Source organism: Pelodiscus sinensis, chromosome 10 (assembly GCF_049634645.1).
Source record: "Pelodiscus sinensis isolate JC-2024 chromosome 10, ASM4963464v1, whole genome shotgun sequence".
NCBI lineage: Eukaryota > Metazoa > Chordata > Testudines > Trionychidae > Pelodiscus > Pelodiscus sinensis.
The window spans coordinates 30092753-30108659 of record NC_134720.1 but is presented as its reverse complement, the minus strand read 5'-3'; the positions used below and the strand labels follow the sequence as shown (position 1 = coordinate 30108659).

At 41.7% G+C, this 15907-nt stretch overlaps 1 protein-coding gene across 7 annotated transcripts in view; it reads right to left on the bottom strand.

Moving 5' to 3' along the window:
• The window catches only part of KCNAB1 (potassium voltage-gated channel subfamily A regulatory beta subunit 1), a 253158-nt gene that overhangs the window by 8807 nt on the left and 228444 nt on the right, over positions 1-15907 (bottom strand). For all 7 annotated transcript variants that reach the window (XM_075937761.1, XM_075937758.1, XM_075937760.1 and 4 more), the window contains 3 exons: positions 11628-11713; positions 9143-9263; positions 8248-8342 (listed from right to left, as the gene is read on the bottom strand). In XM_075937761.1, coding sequence (XP_075793876.1) covers positions 8248-8342; positions 9143-9263; positions 11628-11713 — 302 coding nt within the window. The remainder of the gene's footprint in view (positions 1-8247; positions 8343-9142; positions 9264-11627; positions 11714-15907) is intronic.

Genomic DNA, 15907 nt, shown 5'->3' with positions numbered 1-15907 from the left:
TGCTATGCTTGCTATATATTTAGAATTTACTTCCAAAACTACTGTTTAAATACAATTTTGTGTTCGGCAGTGGTCCCCAACGCGGTGCCCGCGGGCGCCATCTGGGCTGGCCCCGCCCCCAGGCGTGCGGCAGGTGCCAGCTCCAGGCGCATGGGTGGCTCCTGCCCCGGGGTCGCGGCACATGCCAGTGCTGGCCCTGGCCCCGGACGCGCGGCACATGCCAGTGCCGGCCCCGGGAGCATGGCGGCTGGGCAGCCCCTGCCTAGGGTCGCGGCACATGTTGGTGCCGGCCCCGGGCATGCGGCGCATGGGCGGCCCCTGCCGGGGGTCACGGCACATGCCGGTGCCGGCCCCCTGTGCGTGGCGCACGCTTGACTCCACCCTCAGGCACGTGGCCTGTGAGCGGCCCCGGACGTGCGGTGCGTGAGCGGCCCCGCCCCAAGGCAGCCCCAAAACGTTGGGGACCACTGTGTTAGGGGAATATATGCACATTTAGAACATGATTCCTTTACTGCTATTCCCTGTGTTATAAAAGCCTTCTGATGTACCTTGCATATGCCCTGATATTTCATATTATATAGTAAAGTCCACATAGTCCCATCCTACTCAACCCTGCCTTCCCTTCCTCCCAACTTCCCCCAGTCAGTATGGCTGGTTGATGTAATATAGACTGGTGGGACTGCTGGGAAGACATCTTTGCTATTATTATTTATTAATCTTCAGATTGTCAAAAGCCTCATCCTGGGCAGACCTGTTACACTTCGTTTGGCCCAGTGCTGATTGAAATGGCTCTGGTAGTTACTTTTGAACAGTGGTTTTCACCCTTTTTTCATTTGTGGACCCCTAAAAAATATTGAACGCACAGACCACAGAATGTGGTCATTCCGGTGACCACAGGCTGACAACCATTGCTATAGAGAATACAGTACTCTGTATTTGAGTAATTCAAGATTTTTCTTTTGTCATCTTAAAATTCTGCTGGTAGCACTGAGCAGCACTAAACAAATCTGGTGTATGAGTAGTTGTCTTTCAGCTGCTGACTAACAATATTTACTATTTACAGAAGTTGTTGTTTCCAGGCACTGAAAGAAAATAAAGAAATTTCATAAAAATGGCCTGGGCTGTGATTCTGGGATGCTTTAAGCATGAGACAACAGAGGAAGAAAAAGCTTGAGGTAAAAAACACAGGCAAGAATTCTAGGATCTGGAGGTTTATCTCTGCCATTTCAGAGACTCACTGTATGAGCTTGGGCAAGTCTCTATCCTATTTTTGCCTTAGTTTCCTAATGCAAAATGTTGATAGTGGACCAAATCAATTTCTGGGGCAACTCTGTCAAATGAGCTGAAGATAATCAGAGATAATCTGATCTAGTAATATTCACCATCTTTGAGGGAAGGTGGGAGGCTTAATGCTTCCTTGTTCAGTGTACAGCCAGGTGTGCAAGATATTGCACTTGAGGACAGTGCAAATGAGGGTTATGCAAAGATGCAAAATAAGATTAAGCCCAAGATGTAGCCCTCCACTCTGAGCAATAAGTCTGGAGTTTCCTGTATGTTATTTGCAAGCGTGCAGTATTTAAAATGGGGTGCAATTGGGGAATATGTAAGTCAAAGATGAAGGGGATTAAGCACTAGCATTTAGTTATGAATTCCCTTCTTAAATCCTTTCTTCTATGGCAAAGGAACTAGATTTGCAAAAGTATTAAGAAGTGTGTTGCTGCTGAATGATGCTGAATGAACTTTTAGGTGCATAGAAAAATCACAGGAACAACACAGCTTCACAAAGCCTGAGTAAGATGCCTCAGCTTCTTATACAATGAATTGGGAGAGTGGCACCTTGGAACACAATCCACAAAAGCCTGCAGCCTGGGTAAGGAACCACTTAAGCTAGCCACTTGATCAACAGGTTCCATGTTTAGCCCCATCCTTTTCATTGAGATAAGTGCCTACTTCTGTGTGGGATTCTCAGCTGTGAACCCTGTCCTGGAATTAGATACCAAAGGTGTTTATTGTAAGAGGTGATGGAGCTTCTGCAGAACTTTTTCCACAAAGGAATTTACCACATCCCAGGCAAACTCCCTAATAACCACTGGGCTATCAGATATTCTGATATGGGCTCCCTCAGTCTCTCCTGTTAAATCATTGCATATTAATAGTCATTATATCATGGTAACTAGACCTAGGGTCTCCCACCTCCCAGATGTGTGCCTTATCCACAGGCTATAGGGTAATTCTCAATATTGCTATTGGCTTCCCTTCCCACTGTTCTGTTTCTGGAGGTAGGCAGCCTCTGATCATGCCTAACAGATCAAGCCTAATCTGTGATTTCAGCAGATCTTCAGCAGATCTTTAAACCCCTATCTTCCCTGAAGCAAAATGCAGGACAATGTAGCACTTTAAAGACTAACAAGATGGTTTATTAGATGATGAGCTTTCGTGGGCCAGACCCACTTCCTCAGATCAAATAGTGGAAGAAAGTAGTCACAACCATATATACCAAAGGATACAATTAAAAAAAATGAACAAATATGAAAAGGACAAATCACATTGCAGAACAGGAGGGGGATGCAGGGGGGAGGAGGGGAAGGAAGGAAGGTAAGTGTCTGTGAATTGATGATATTAGAGGTAGGGAGAGTGGGATGTTTGTGAGTTAATGGTATTAGAGGTGATAAACCATCTTGTTAGTATCCATAAACCTGGGCACCCCGGATGTCCCATCATCTCTGGTTTTGGCACGCTCACTACTGGTCTATCCAGCTATGTAGACACTCTTCTCAAACCCTTCGTAACCAATACCCCCAGCTATCTCCGACACACTACTGACTTCCTAAGGAAACTACAAAACATCGATAACCTCCCCAATAATACCATCCTTGCCACCATGGATGTAGAAGCTCTATATACCAACATCCCACATGAAGATGGATTACAAGCAATTAGAAACACTATCCCAGAGGACACTACTGCCAACCTGATAGCAGACCTATGTAACTTTGTTCTCACCCACAATTATTTCCAGTTTGAGAACAACTTATACCTCCAGATCAGCAGCACAGCCATGGGTACACGCATGGCCCCACAGTATGCTAACATCTTTATGGCTGACCTAGAACAACGTTTCCTCAACTCCCGTCCCCTTTCACCCCTCCTCTACCTACGGTACATCGATGACATCTTTATGATCTGGACGCATGGCCAAGAAACACTGGAGATCTTCCACAGAGATTTCAACAACCTACACCCCACCATCAACCTCAGCCTGGACCATTCTACACGAGAGATCCACTTCCTGGACACCACCGTACAAATCAACAATGGAAAATTAGACACCACTCTCTACAGAAAACCCACCGACTCATACAGTTACCTACATGCTTCCAGCTCCCATCCAGAACACACCACACGATCCATCGTCTATAGCCAAGCCCTTCGATACAACCGCATCTGCTCTAATCCCACTGACAGAGACCAGAAGCTTCAGGATCTCTACCAAGCATTTATAAACCTCAACTACCCACCCAGAGAAATAAAAAAGCAAATTGAAAGAGCCAGACGAATACCTAGAAACCATCTACTTCAAGACAGACCCAAGAAAACCAACAATAGAACACCACTTGTCATCACCTACAACCCCCAACTTAAACCTGTCCAACACATTATCAATAAACTACAGCCTATATTGGAACAGGATACCATACTCAAAGAGGCTCTGGGAGACAGACCCATAGTCTCCTATAGACAACCACCTAACCTCAAGATGATTCTTACCAACCACCACAGGACATACCACACTAATACCAACCCTGGTACCTTCCCTTGCAACAAACCCCGTTGCCAGCTTTGTCCACATATTCATTCTGCTGATACCATTAGTGGACCTAACCAAGTGAGTTATAAGATCAAGAACACATATTCCTGCGCATCCAGAAATATAATCTATGCTATCATGTGCCGAAAGTGTCCATCTGCTATGTACATTGGACAAACATCTCAGACACTTCGCCAAAGGATTAATGCCCACAAAACAGATATCAGACAAGATCACAAAGAGAAAACAGTTTCTTGCCATTTTAACCAGAAAGGACACTCTCTCAATGACTTAACCACCTGCATTCTGCTACAAAGACCTTTTACATCTGCACTTGAAAGGGAATCCTCTGAACTGTCATTAATGTTAAAATTCGACACTTTCCAAAAAGGACTCAACAAACATTTGAACTATCTCACCCATTACCAAGATAGTTTCCCCAATTATCACCTCTAATACCATTAACTCATAAACATCCCACTCTCCCTACCTCTAATATCATCAATTCACAGACACTTACCTTCCTTCCTTCCTCCCCCCCCCCCGCATCCCCCTCCTGTTCTGCAATGTGATTTGTCCTTTTCATATTTGTTCATTTTTTTAATTGTATCCTTTGGTATATATGGTTGTGACTACTTTCTTCCACTATTTGATCTGAGGAAGTGGGTCTGGCCCACGAAAGCTCATCATCTAATAAACCATCTTGTTAGTCTTTAAAGTGCTACATTGTCCTGCATTTTGCTTCAGCTACCCCAGACTAACACGGCTACATCTCTATCACTATCTTCCCTGGTTAGTGAACCACCTTGGGGCTTAGGTGGGAGATAGATATCTGGAAGCCTACAGTAAGACGACCATGCACATGCTTGGAGGCAGAAATGTAGGTGCCTAGGGAACCTTTAAAACAAACTTAATCACCAAGCAAGTTTAGGTGCCTACTGGGGGAGGCAGCAGCCAAGTGGAGATTTTATGAATATCGGTAAAGCCTAAATCTGGGTCTTTGGCACTAGTGTAGCAGATAGACACCTAAGTCTCTTTGTGAATCTAGTCCTCAGTGGCCAAGCTCCCGTGCTCCCTTGGATTTCATCATTTTTATTTTGAATCCTTCCAGTTCCTAAGCCTGTCTCTGCTTAGCCCCATGGTATAGTGGTGATGCTGGGCATGGGGAGGGCTATGACTGGAGCACACCACACTCCAATAATTCCCAACTGGCACACACTCCCCTGGGGACTATGGTGAGCTGGCATAGGTTCAGACAGCTTCTCAGCTGCCCTAACTTTTACACAAGCCAGTGCAGATCAACCTAAGAATCAAGGAGTCACAACTGGTTTCCTAATGCTGCTTCTCACTCCAGCACCAAGCAGATCTCTTGGCAGGAGAATCTGAGATCGTGTCTACAGCGGGCTGCAGTGTGGACAACAACAGGGAGATGCATGGCAAAAGGCACTTCAGTATTACAGTGTAACTGCCCTGTTTAGACACTGCTAGTGCAAAGTCTAAAGGAACTTAGTGCATGTTAACATAGTCCTCATTCAATCAAAATGATGCTACTGCAAACTGGATATCGCTGTTCACATCCTGATAGTGAGCACTGTGGTGCAGTGTAGACAAACTGAGCCATTTTGTTTTTAAAGACAGCTGCAAAGTGCTTTTAGTTATAATGAAATGAAAGACTGGACTGGAAAGGACAATACAAAAATAATCTGTGGGCTATGAACCAGTGCCAGTTCACGGCAGAGCCCCCGGGCCAATTCACTTGTGTATTAGTATAGATCAACATGATTGTTAAATGTGTAATTGTATTTGGTGTTTATACTTCATGAAAACTAGTGGGCTATTACCAGCATTGTTCTCACTAATCTGTGTCGCATTATAATGTAGTAGCAAACATTTACATTGTGTATATCCCTGTAATTAAATGATCCATGAAATGGGAAAGAAGCCTTGTGGGATGAAAATGAAAAACTTGAACAGAAAAGTGCTAATTTCAAACCAAGTGGATCATTGTGTGTGATGATTGGAGGCCAAAGACAGAAGATGCATTCCTTACTCTCTGTCATCAAAGGCAAAACCCAGATGGGAAGTGACACTGTCAGCTGAGAAGAAGCTGTACGTGTGGATTCAAGGAAAGATCCTGGCTTTCTGGACTGTTTGGACTCTTACAGGGAAGTGTACCAGATACAAAGCAGAGATGCCCAGCTGCAATTGGGGTAGCCTGAAAAGACTTTTTGGAAATTGGCAGTTTATTACATCACTGCCGCCACTTGGAATGACAAACTGAGACTCATTTATGTGTCTTTTTTAATCGGCTTTAACTTCTTAATAACTCATTTCCTTTTCTTATCAAATAAACCTTTAGTTAGTTTAGCATAGAATTGGCTATTGGCTGCGAATTTGGTGTAAGATCTATTTACTAATGGATATGGTGTAAGTGACTGGACTCATGGAACAGGAAGCAACCTAAATGTGCTGTAATTTTCGGTGAAAATAACTATTTTATCACAAAATCCAGTTTATCTGGGTGGCAAGATAAACGGGAGAGTCTAAGGGGACTGTCTGTGACTCCTTGGTGAGACTGGCAGTCTCTATGGGGGTGCAGGGCCCAGGACAGAAATGACGAATTCATCACTTCCAGGACTGATGTGTCACTTCCTGGACTGACTGCAGAGGTCAATTACACTAGCTCATGGGGCCCACAAAGTGCAGGGCCTGAAGGAGTCAGCACAATTCATGGTCCCCTAGGGACAGCTCTGACTGGTACAGTTATCCAAAGGAGTTCACGTTTGCTTGATGAAATCTAATTATAGAAAACAGCACCACACCAGTTGGGGATAACTGCCTGTTTTCTGAGGTAGCCACTCACAGTCATGAGCCACTTTGTACAGCCCGACAGACTGTATTCCTCCTCTAGCAAAGGGAAGGAATTGACAAAGGGAGTGGACTATGCAACCTGGTGGGTTTTTTACTGGGCCTTCCTCACCCATAGACAGAATATGCAGCTGCATAGGGCACTGAAAAATTTGGGGTACCACTAGGTCTTAATATTCACCTATGCACCTCTTCCTCCCTGTTCTGTTGCTCTGCTTCCTCTGGAGAAGATCTAGTTAACTTAAAACTGAAACAGCCTGCCAGACCTCTTAGCAGAACACTGAACCTGTGAAAGAGACATTGAAATGGTAATGAAGCCATTTAACAGGCATTTGCCAACCCTAGGTATATATTGTCCATTGCTGAATTTACTGTGTTAGTTTTAAAGCAAATTTTAAACTAAGATACTGTAGACTATTTCATTAGTATGTTGTTAAAAATTATAAAAATTACATCTCTAACAAGTCATCACCCCACCTCAGGGTTGTCGTCAGGGTAAGGGCACCAGTTTAGTAGTACTGCGTAGGGTCTCATAAATCCTAATGATAGCCCTGGTCTTTTAAATCTTTAGTTTCTATTGGCATATTCTGAGTCTTCATGAAAAGCCTGAATAAAAGGGCTTTGTGCAGAGGAATTACGTGCATCATATAGAGGACAAAATCCTGCTGTTCCCCAACCTATAATTATGGCCTTGTGCTCTACTATGGTTGGGGAACTTTAGTGATACAAGCCTCAGAAATAAAGTGTTCAATACTCTGTCTTGAATAAACATACCTTTGAGAGCACAGATCATTACAATCCCTGCTTCAATTAGACATCCACGGAGCATTATTCTACTCCCTGTGGAGTTCTGAACAGGGATTTGTTCTGACCTTGTAGGCATAGCCTGCACAATCAAATTCCTTCAAAGAAGAGAGTGGTAGGGTAAGACACAGGTATTGCCAGAATTAGGTTTTCCTATACTTTATCTAGGTTGAACCTCCATAATCTGGACTTCCCTAATTCAGCAACACTTCTGGTCTGGCATAGTCAGCAATCCCATAGAAGCACTCAGAGGGACAAACTGGCAGTCTATGGTTAGGAGCATTCCTGGACTAGGGGGAAAGTGAAGCTGGTATTGGCCTCCCCTGGTCTGGCAAATTCCATGGTTAGGTCCTGAGGGTATTGGACCAGAGAGCTTCAACCTATTTTTTTTGTCCAAGATGATTTTGTTAGGCTCTCCTCTCAGTCTGGAAAAGCCTGTTAACAGACTGAAGAAAAATAAAGAAGGTTAATCTGGTCTAGCTCTGACTTCAGTGCATTTAGGTCAGTTCACACCAATAAGGATCTGGCCTAGAATGCTCACAAAGCTAATGAACAACATCACAATGATGAATTAAACTGTGGCAATGAAACTGAGAATTTCTTACAAAAGAGACTTTCATTCCTGCTGGCTTATGGTTGCCAGAGAAACTGAGCTGATGCATTATCAGAGCTGGGTCTATGGGCCTTATTATAACGAATCAGTTCATCTTTCATTTCAAGCCCTCCCAAGGCTATGCATTCACTTCTCTTGAGCATAGGAGAAATACCTTCAGTGAAGCCCTGGAGCTTTCAGGAACCCCATTTCCGTATTTCCCTGAGATGATCCCGCAGGCAAGTGGAGACCATGTCATTGCTCCAACCCCTACAAAGCAATCCGATAAGGAAATCACCATGAATTATGGTCATATTGGTACATGACAAGTGTGACTATCTGCAAACAGAAATACCAAGTTTACTGCTTATTCCTGTGGTAGAAGTTAGTGATATTCAATTGGAATAATGGTAATAACAGTCTCTTCCTTAAAAGGACCTGGATAAGGTTATTTCTTATTTTTAAAAAGCTGTTTGATTCCTCTTAGAGCAACTGGCACAGTCCTGTCATGGCAGCTGCCTCTTCCACATGCTGGTTCCTGCTCTTTCCAGTTAATGGCGGTATCCCAGTCTTGTCCCTTGGCTTAGGTGGCTCCTGTGTTTCACTGTTGAGTGGGGATGCCCCCTGCCTCTCTTTGTTATGCTGTCACAGCCCTTTTTCTGCACTGCATCTGACACCTCCCCAGAGAATGGCAGAAAAAGGTCCATCCTCCACCAGAACAAAGGGAGGAAAATGTGAACCCCCAGGCAATCTGCTCCTCTTCCGGCCCACCTTGTCAGATGCATCCCCTTCACTACAGAAGAAATGAGCTTTGTGACGGTGGCTCCCCTTCATGCTCAGATACAGAGATATCATTTGGGCTTTAGAAATTAGCATCTCAAAGTAATAGGTATCTACACTGAGTCCTCTCTTTGGGTGGCTCGGCAGATGTTTGTCTTCTACCACACCGCTATTTAACAGGGAAACACAGGAAAGGATTCTGAATGTCTATCAGGTCTGTGTCCTTGCTACTAGCTTTTCATTTCCTCAAGAGAAAGAAATGAGAGAACAGAGCAATCTCAATATTTTACCTATTTTGTGATATAATTCTGGCAGTTGAACCTCCACTTTCTCTCGCTGGAAAAGATGATATTCAGCCTGCTCACATACAGGTGGAATCATATTAAATTGTCTTGCTACAGAGTAGGCTTCCTGTACAAAATCAATAGAATAAAATGAAGTATTAATGGAGACTATCCTTGTGGGATATAATATTCCAATCAATTACACATCAATAAAATCAGTGCATGTCCCAGACCTCTAAGTATAAGAATCTGCTGCAAGAATTGGTATGTTCCCACATTTTTGTCAGATGCTGTATATATATTATATTACATTATATTATATCACATTACAATATAATTAATACAATATAATATACACGTTTCCCCAGCTTCTTTTTCAAAGAGCTTTTTACTGTTTGTAAAGTTGGGGAATGTGGGACCGTAAGGGCTGAAGGGGGTGCCAGTGCATGTGGCTGTCCTGGAAGTCCGCCATGCGCATCATCACATCTGCCAGGACTGTCAAGACTCTCTCCTGGTTCTTCATTTTGAGTTCCCTGCATCCTCTCCTGTCCTGAGAATTCATGACCAGGTGTGCTGCCTGCTCTGAGGTCTGCTCACCATGCAGGCCACACCAGACATGAAATTCAAATTTTCCTAGGCCTTTTCCTGTTCACCTGGAGAGCAGCAGAGTTGAAAGTCCTGGCCAGAGAGGTCACAGTGGAGCACTGTGGGACACCTCCCAGAGGCCAAGAAAGTCAATTTTCACAACACTGCACCTGCACTACTCTAGAATCAACTATGCATGGTTGAATTTACTGTTACTCCTTTTGAAAAAGTCAATTTCAATACTCCCTGCTTCACGGCCCTTAGAATTGAAGGAATGGGCTTGGTGATGTGGACTCGCTGTTTAGAAAATCAACCTAAGTTTGACAAACTCCCAGTGTAGACCAGACCTGATAGTAAATGAGAAATTGCTTGAGACCAAGATTGTTGTCTAAGTTAGATACTAGAAGTATTTTATATTTGGTTTACTTTAAGCCATTTTCAATTTCTGTATCCTCAGTTACTATCACTTAAATCTCTGTTCTTTATTAATAAATTTATTTTTTATTTTACCATAAAATCATCTCAGCACTGTCTATTAAAGCTAATGTGAGAGGCTGGTGCGTGCACTTTCTTTGGAGGCAGCAGACTTGATCATTTCAGTGAGTGTCCAGTGACAGGGACTGGATACTGCAGAGAGATGTTCTGGAGAACTTGGGAAGAGGGGTTCACTGTGAAGGTTTAGACAAGGTTTAGTCTGGCAGAGTCTCAGGGAATTTGCTGGTGAGGCAGACAAACTGGTGTGGCTGTGAGCCATCATTCAGTTTAAGCTCCAGCACAACTCTCTTTTTCTAAGGTTGGGGAGGTGGGATAGCACTGCAACTTAACATTACCAACTTACCTGAGGACAGTGCCACAGCTGTTATGTTTTAAAAGAACCCAAACCCTTTTTCTTACCCTAGATAAGGTCAACAGGGTTGTGCTTTTATCAGTGCACAGACAGTGGATGCCTAGAGTATGTCTGAAAAAACCAAGCCCCTGCAGAATCAAATCTTTTTACTGTTTACTTTTCAAAAGTCTCCTCTCTATTGGGGCATTACATGTCTGTACCCATACAAATGCCAGTGCAGATGTGCACTGCTAGAGGGTGGAGCTGAATCTGTGCAGTGCATCCACACTGATGTGGATTGGGGATAGCTACACCACTGCAAAAATCCCTGATGTAGTCAAGTTAAAAGTTTACAGTAAACTTCAGACTCAGACTTGCGGCAAATGATTTGATAATTTACTGATAAATATTCATTTCTGATCACCTGTTGGCTGCCTGATGGATGCCAGGCTCCTTCATCTTTTGGCCCTGGTTGATGAAGTGAAAACTCCTTGGAATTGAAAAATTGACTTCTATCCCTTTGGGACTTAAACAGTCAGGACTCAAATTTTCCAGGTCTAATTTTTTCATCACAAAAAGGAATAGCAATTACAGTGTCACTTACTAAGGAAGTCACTGCTTCTAGATTGCTTGAGATTTCTGGAACTGACAGTAATGCTGACATCTATTTAATATGGCTGTGTGCCGAGCTTAGTTATCCATGGAGAAACCCTCCCCAATCTTGGAATCCTATTCAGTGAAACATCATCCCCCGACACCCAGATGGAACACATTCACAAGTACTATTGTTGGGGAAGTTTATTGAATCATCCATGGCCACTGAGCCAACAGGAGAACTCCAACAGTCTTCCTACCAAGAGTTGTGAAATAAGTAAAAACACCTAAAAGTTGGTCTACACTACAACTGGTTTTAATATTGGCTTAGCTGAACAGATTTTAAGACCAGTTTAAACATTTTCCCAGCATAGACAGATACTTATAATTCAACCTTTGCTGTACATTATGGCAAATTCTGCAGCCTTATATGTGGTCTAAAGCATGCAACAGAAACTGATGATACTTTTTTAAAAGCCACATTACCATGATCTCCATAGCACTCCACCGAGAGGTTCCCCAGTACATGGCCATCCCCTGGTTTATCACATGTGTCATGGCTCGGACAATTTCTGAATGAGAAGAAAAAATAAAGATCTCCATGAAATATCATATAAATCCAACTATTACAACCCAAATTACTATAATATTGACAAACTGTAAACAATGGAGCAGACAATCATTGACACGTGCAAGTACATTATACAGTGATTGCTAAATAAATACCAGCATAAACAGGATATTAATATTATTCATTATTAATGTTTGATAATACAAACATTAGTACATGCACCCAACTCTACCCATGAATCATGCCAAAACTAGAAGGCATATTTTCATACTTCAAGCTCAACAACTTTGGGTGTTTCGAACTGGCATGTCAGAACCTGATTTGGATTTCACTTTGATAATGTAAAACAGGTGTAACAATTTAAAGTTATAGAAGATGTACATGAGATAAGACAGTTTCCCCCAAATGGTGTTCCACGGAACCCCGGGGTTCCGCGAAGTGAAAATAAGGGTTCCATGAGACAATTCCATTACAATAACATTTTATGAGTTAAAAAAACAATTATAATATTTAAGCATTTATGAATTTGAAAACAATTTTAATTTGTGTGGCCACAATAAGTGTCCTTGTGTAATGCCAGCTTAGCCAGAGAGTGAGGACGATGATGTCACTACTCAACACTGCGCATGTAGTCAGTCAGTGGTGCGATTACCTGATATATAGCACTGTAAATCCCCATACTCACTCTCAGGGAGCGTGGATCACGTGGGTGACTGAATATGAACATGTACACATTTAATGTGATTTTTGTTTTTAAATATGTGCAATTAAACAAAATGTTGATCTCATAACCTTGTTTAGCATTTGTTTATTATCCTCTTTACTTATTTGTTGTCTATTTTTTCAGCTCCATACATAAGACGGTTATTAGGGGTTCCACAAAATTCTTTCGAGTTTAAAAGGGTTCCATGGCCAAATAAAATTGGGAAACACTGACAAAAAATAAGGCTCTGGGTTCAAGCTACTTTAGAAATGGGTGGCAGCTGCAGGATCCAGGTTGAGATTGTGAATCTCCAAAGGGCAGATGATGTCCAGTTGGAGAAATTTTCCCTGGACTCACCCATCTTTGTGGTAAATATAAGGCTATTAATAGTGAACCACGAGCTAAGCAGTTTGAGTAAATGACCAACATGAAACAAAAAACAATCCTAAAATAATGGCATTGTAGCCCATGTAACAGTATATTCTATCATACATCCTTGTTCGCATTTTTTCTGTTTATTGATAAAATTGCATGGTATGCAAATTTCAGGACAATAACCATGCTGTGTAGTGAATGTACATTTCTTATTAAACAAAATATTACATGTGGTCAGGCTGATCCATGACATTTTTCTAAACCTTTAAGAACACAAGAGGGCAGCATTATAAAAGAAGAGTTTTGGGAAATGTAATGAATAAAATCTGCTAAAATCTATAAAGTTCATAAGATTTCTTATTAATTTAATTTTACAAATCACAAGTATACACTCAGATTTGTTGCATTTTATTAAGATTGGTAAGATGCTAGTAACAAAATACAAAGCTGGCTAATCATATTTTTGGTTATATCAGTACACCTGTTTTTCTATTGTCCGTTTACACCCTCACCGAGTATCAAAGTACTGTATTAGATTATACCTCTTTGCCTTACAAAATTCTACAGTACTTATCAGTTTTATGTGGGGTTATGGAAGGGGATGATATGATTGCAATTAATAATGTAATTTAGCATTTATATAGTGCTTTGTCTTCCATAGGCTTCAAAGACCTTACAAATCAAGATAGGCACATTTCTCTCTATTTACTGATGGAGCAGCAGAGTGCAGAAGGTTTAACTAACATGTCCATAATCACTCAGAGTCAGTAATAGCCTCAGGACCAGAACTCAGATATCCTGACTCCTGAGTTCCTTGCGTAGTCCATGGGACCAGAATGCCTCACCCAGAGGTGTGACCCAGAAGTGGGTCTCCACAAATTGCCAAATGGATTTCATCTCGCTGGTTGAGAAAGCAGCATAATCTCTTGGTCTCACCAATGAGAGCTGTGGAGTATCCAGCACTTTAAGTTTAGGCATCCCTGAAGAAGTGGCATGATTTTTTTTGAGTATGTCTATACTGCAAACAAAGATGTGTCCTTGACTTAGAGTAACTAAGTATTAGTAAACATGGGTTAAAGTAGCAGTGAAGACGTAGCAATGCAGCTTTTAACCCAAGTTCAAAGCAGAGCTGTCCACGTCTTCACTGCTATTTTAACCTCTGATACCTAAGTCAAGTTAACTAATCTGAGTTAAGAACACAACTGTTTTGCAACATAGATACAACAGATTTTCTAAAATCTTGGCTCGCAATATTTAAGATACTCAAAGCATTCTCGGGTACATGAGAAATGAACAAATTCTCTGTGCCAAAATCTGGAAAATGAGCAGGAAGAAAGTTATGTAATCGGATGCAAATAAACAAAACTCAGCTAGAGTTGATTTTTAGATGAATCTTATGGTTCCAATTTTTAGTTTTGGGAAGGTTAGGGACCTCACAAAGGTCCATCTAGCCCAGTATCCCATCTTTTAACAGTGGCCAATGCCAGGTACCCCACAGGGAATGAACAGAACATATAAACATCAGGTGATCCATCTGTTGCCCATTCTCAGCTTCTGATAAACAAAAGCTAGGGATACTATTTCAATAACCATTGATGGATCTATCCTCAATTAATGTAATTAGCTTTTTTTAACTCTGTTATACTCTTGGAATTGAGAACATCCTCTGGCAAGGAGTTCCACATATCGTCAGTGCGTGATGTGAAGTAGTACTTTCTTTTGTTAGTTTTAAACCTATCTATTAATTTAATTTGGTATTATGGGAAGGAGTAAATTACTCTTCTTTATTCACTTTTTCCACACCAGTTGTGATTTTATAGACTTCTATCATATCCCCCATTATTTGTCTCTTTTCTAAGATGAAAAGTTCCAGTCTTATTAATCTCTCCTCATATGGAAGCCATTCCATACCCCTAATAATTTTTGTTGCCCTTTAACATTTTCCACTGCCAAGATATATTTTTTGAGATGAGAGGACTACATTTGCATGCTGTTTTCAAGATGTAGGCATAAAAAGGATTTATAGAGGCAATACAATATTCTTGGTCTTTTTTCTCTCTCTTTCCTAATGATTCATAACATTCTGTTAGCTTTTTTGATTGCTGCTGCACATTAAATGGATGTTTTCAAAGAACTATCCACAATGATTCCAAGATCTTTCTCTTGAGTGGTAACAGCTAATTTACCTCCTGATCATTTTATACAGATAGGTAGGATTATGTTTTCCAATAAGCATTACTTTGCATTTATCAACATTAAAATTCATCTGCCATTTTGTGGCAGTCACTTAATTTTGAGATCCTTTTGAAGCTCTTTAAAGATGTTTTTCCATAATATACAGAGTGATGTATGCATATATAACAACCAAATTTAGTTTGCAATTGTTAGTTGCTTTGACCTTCAAATGAATATAGTTGCTGATTTTCATTCCAAAAAATTGAAAAAAAAGTAGAAAGATGCAGAAGGCTGGGATGTGTAATACTAGCATTTCTAGATGCCTAGAGCAAGATTTTCAGCTGATGTAAATCATCTGTACAGCTTCAGTGGTTTAATGGAGTTATGCCAATTTGCATTAGCTGAGGCTCTGGTACCTAGAGTTTATAACTATTCATGTAATCATACTGTACAGTTAATTTTCATAAGAACAGGTAGCCAGAAGATTAACAGAATTCCCAACTTTTTTGTATTATTCTGGGGGAAATTGATATGCTGAAAAAATAAAGAGTTTCAAAATGCTCCAGGATATTTGTGCCCCAAGAATCTCTCTCTGGTGTTTAGTTTTATACCCTGTAAGTAGAAGCAGAGAGCTGCAGGCCAATTAGATGCAGCTGGGAGGTAGCTGGCTCAGGCAGATTGTGGCCAGCTGACTCCTCTGCTGGCTAGCTGAGGGCCTTTAAAAGCCTCAGCAGCTGGAAGCTGGGGGGTGTGAGAGGACAGAAGGGAAGTGGTGGAGAGACAGAGAAGAGGTTTGAGAGCTCAATCCGTAACAGCATTAGGTGGAGGCAGCTAGGAAGGGAGTCTGAGGAGGCGTGGCCGGGTTTCTTACCACAGAGACCTGCTGCAAACCCTAAGTTTTGGGGTTAGGAACGAGAGACCTGCCCAGTGGTGGCCTGGGTA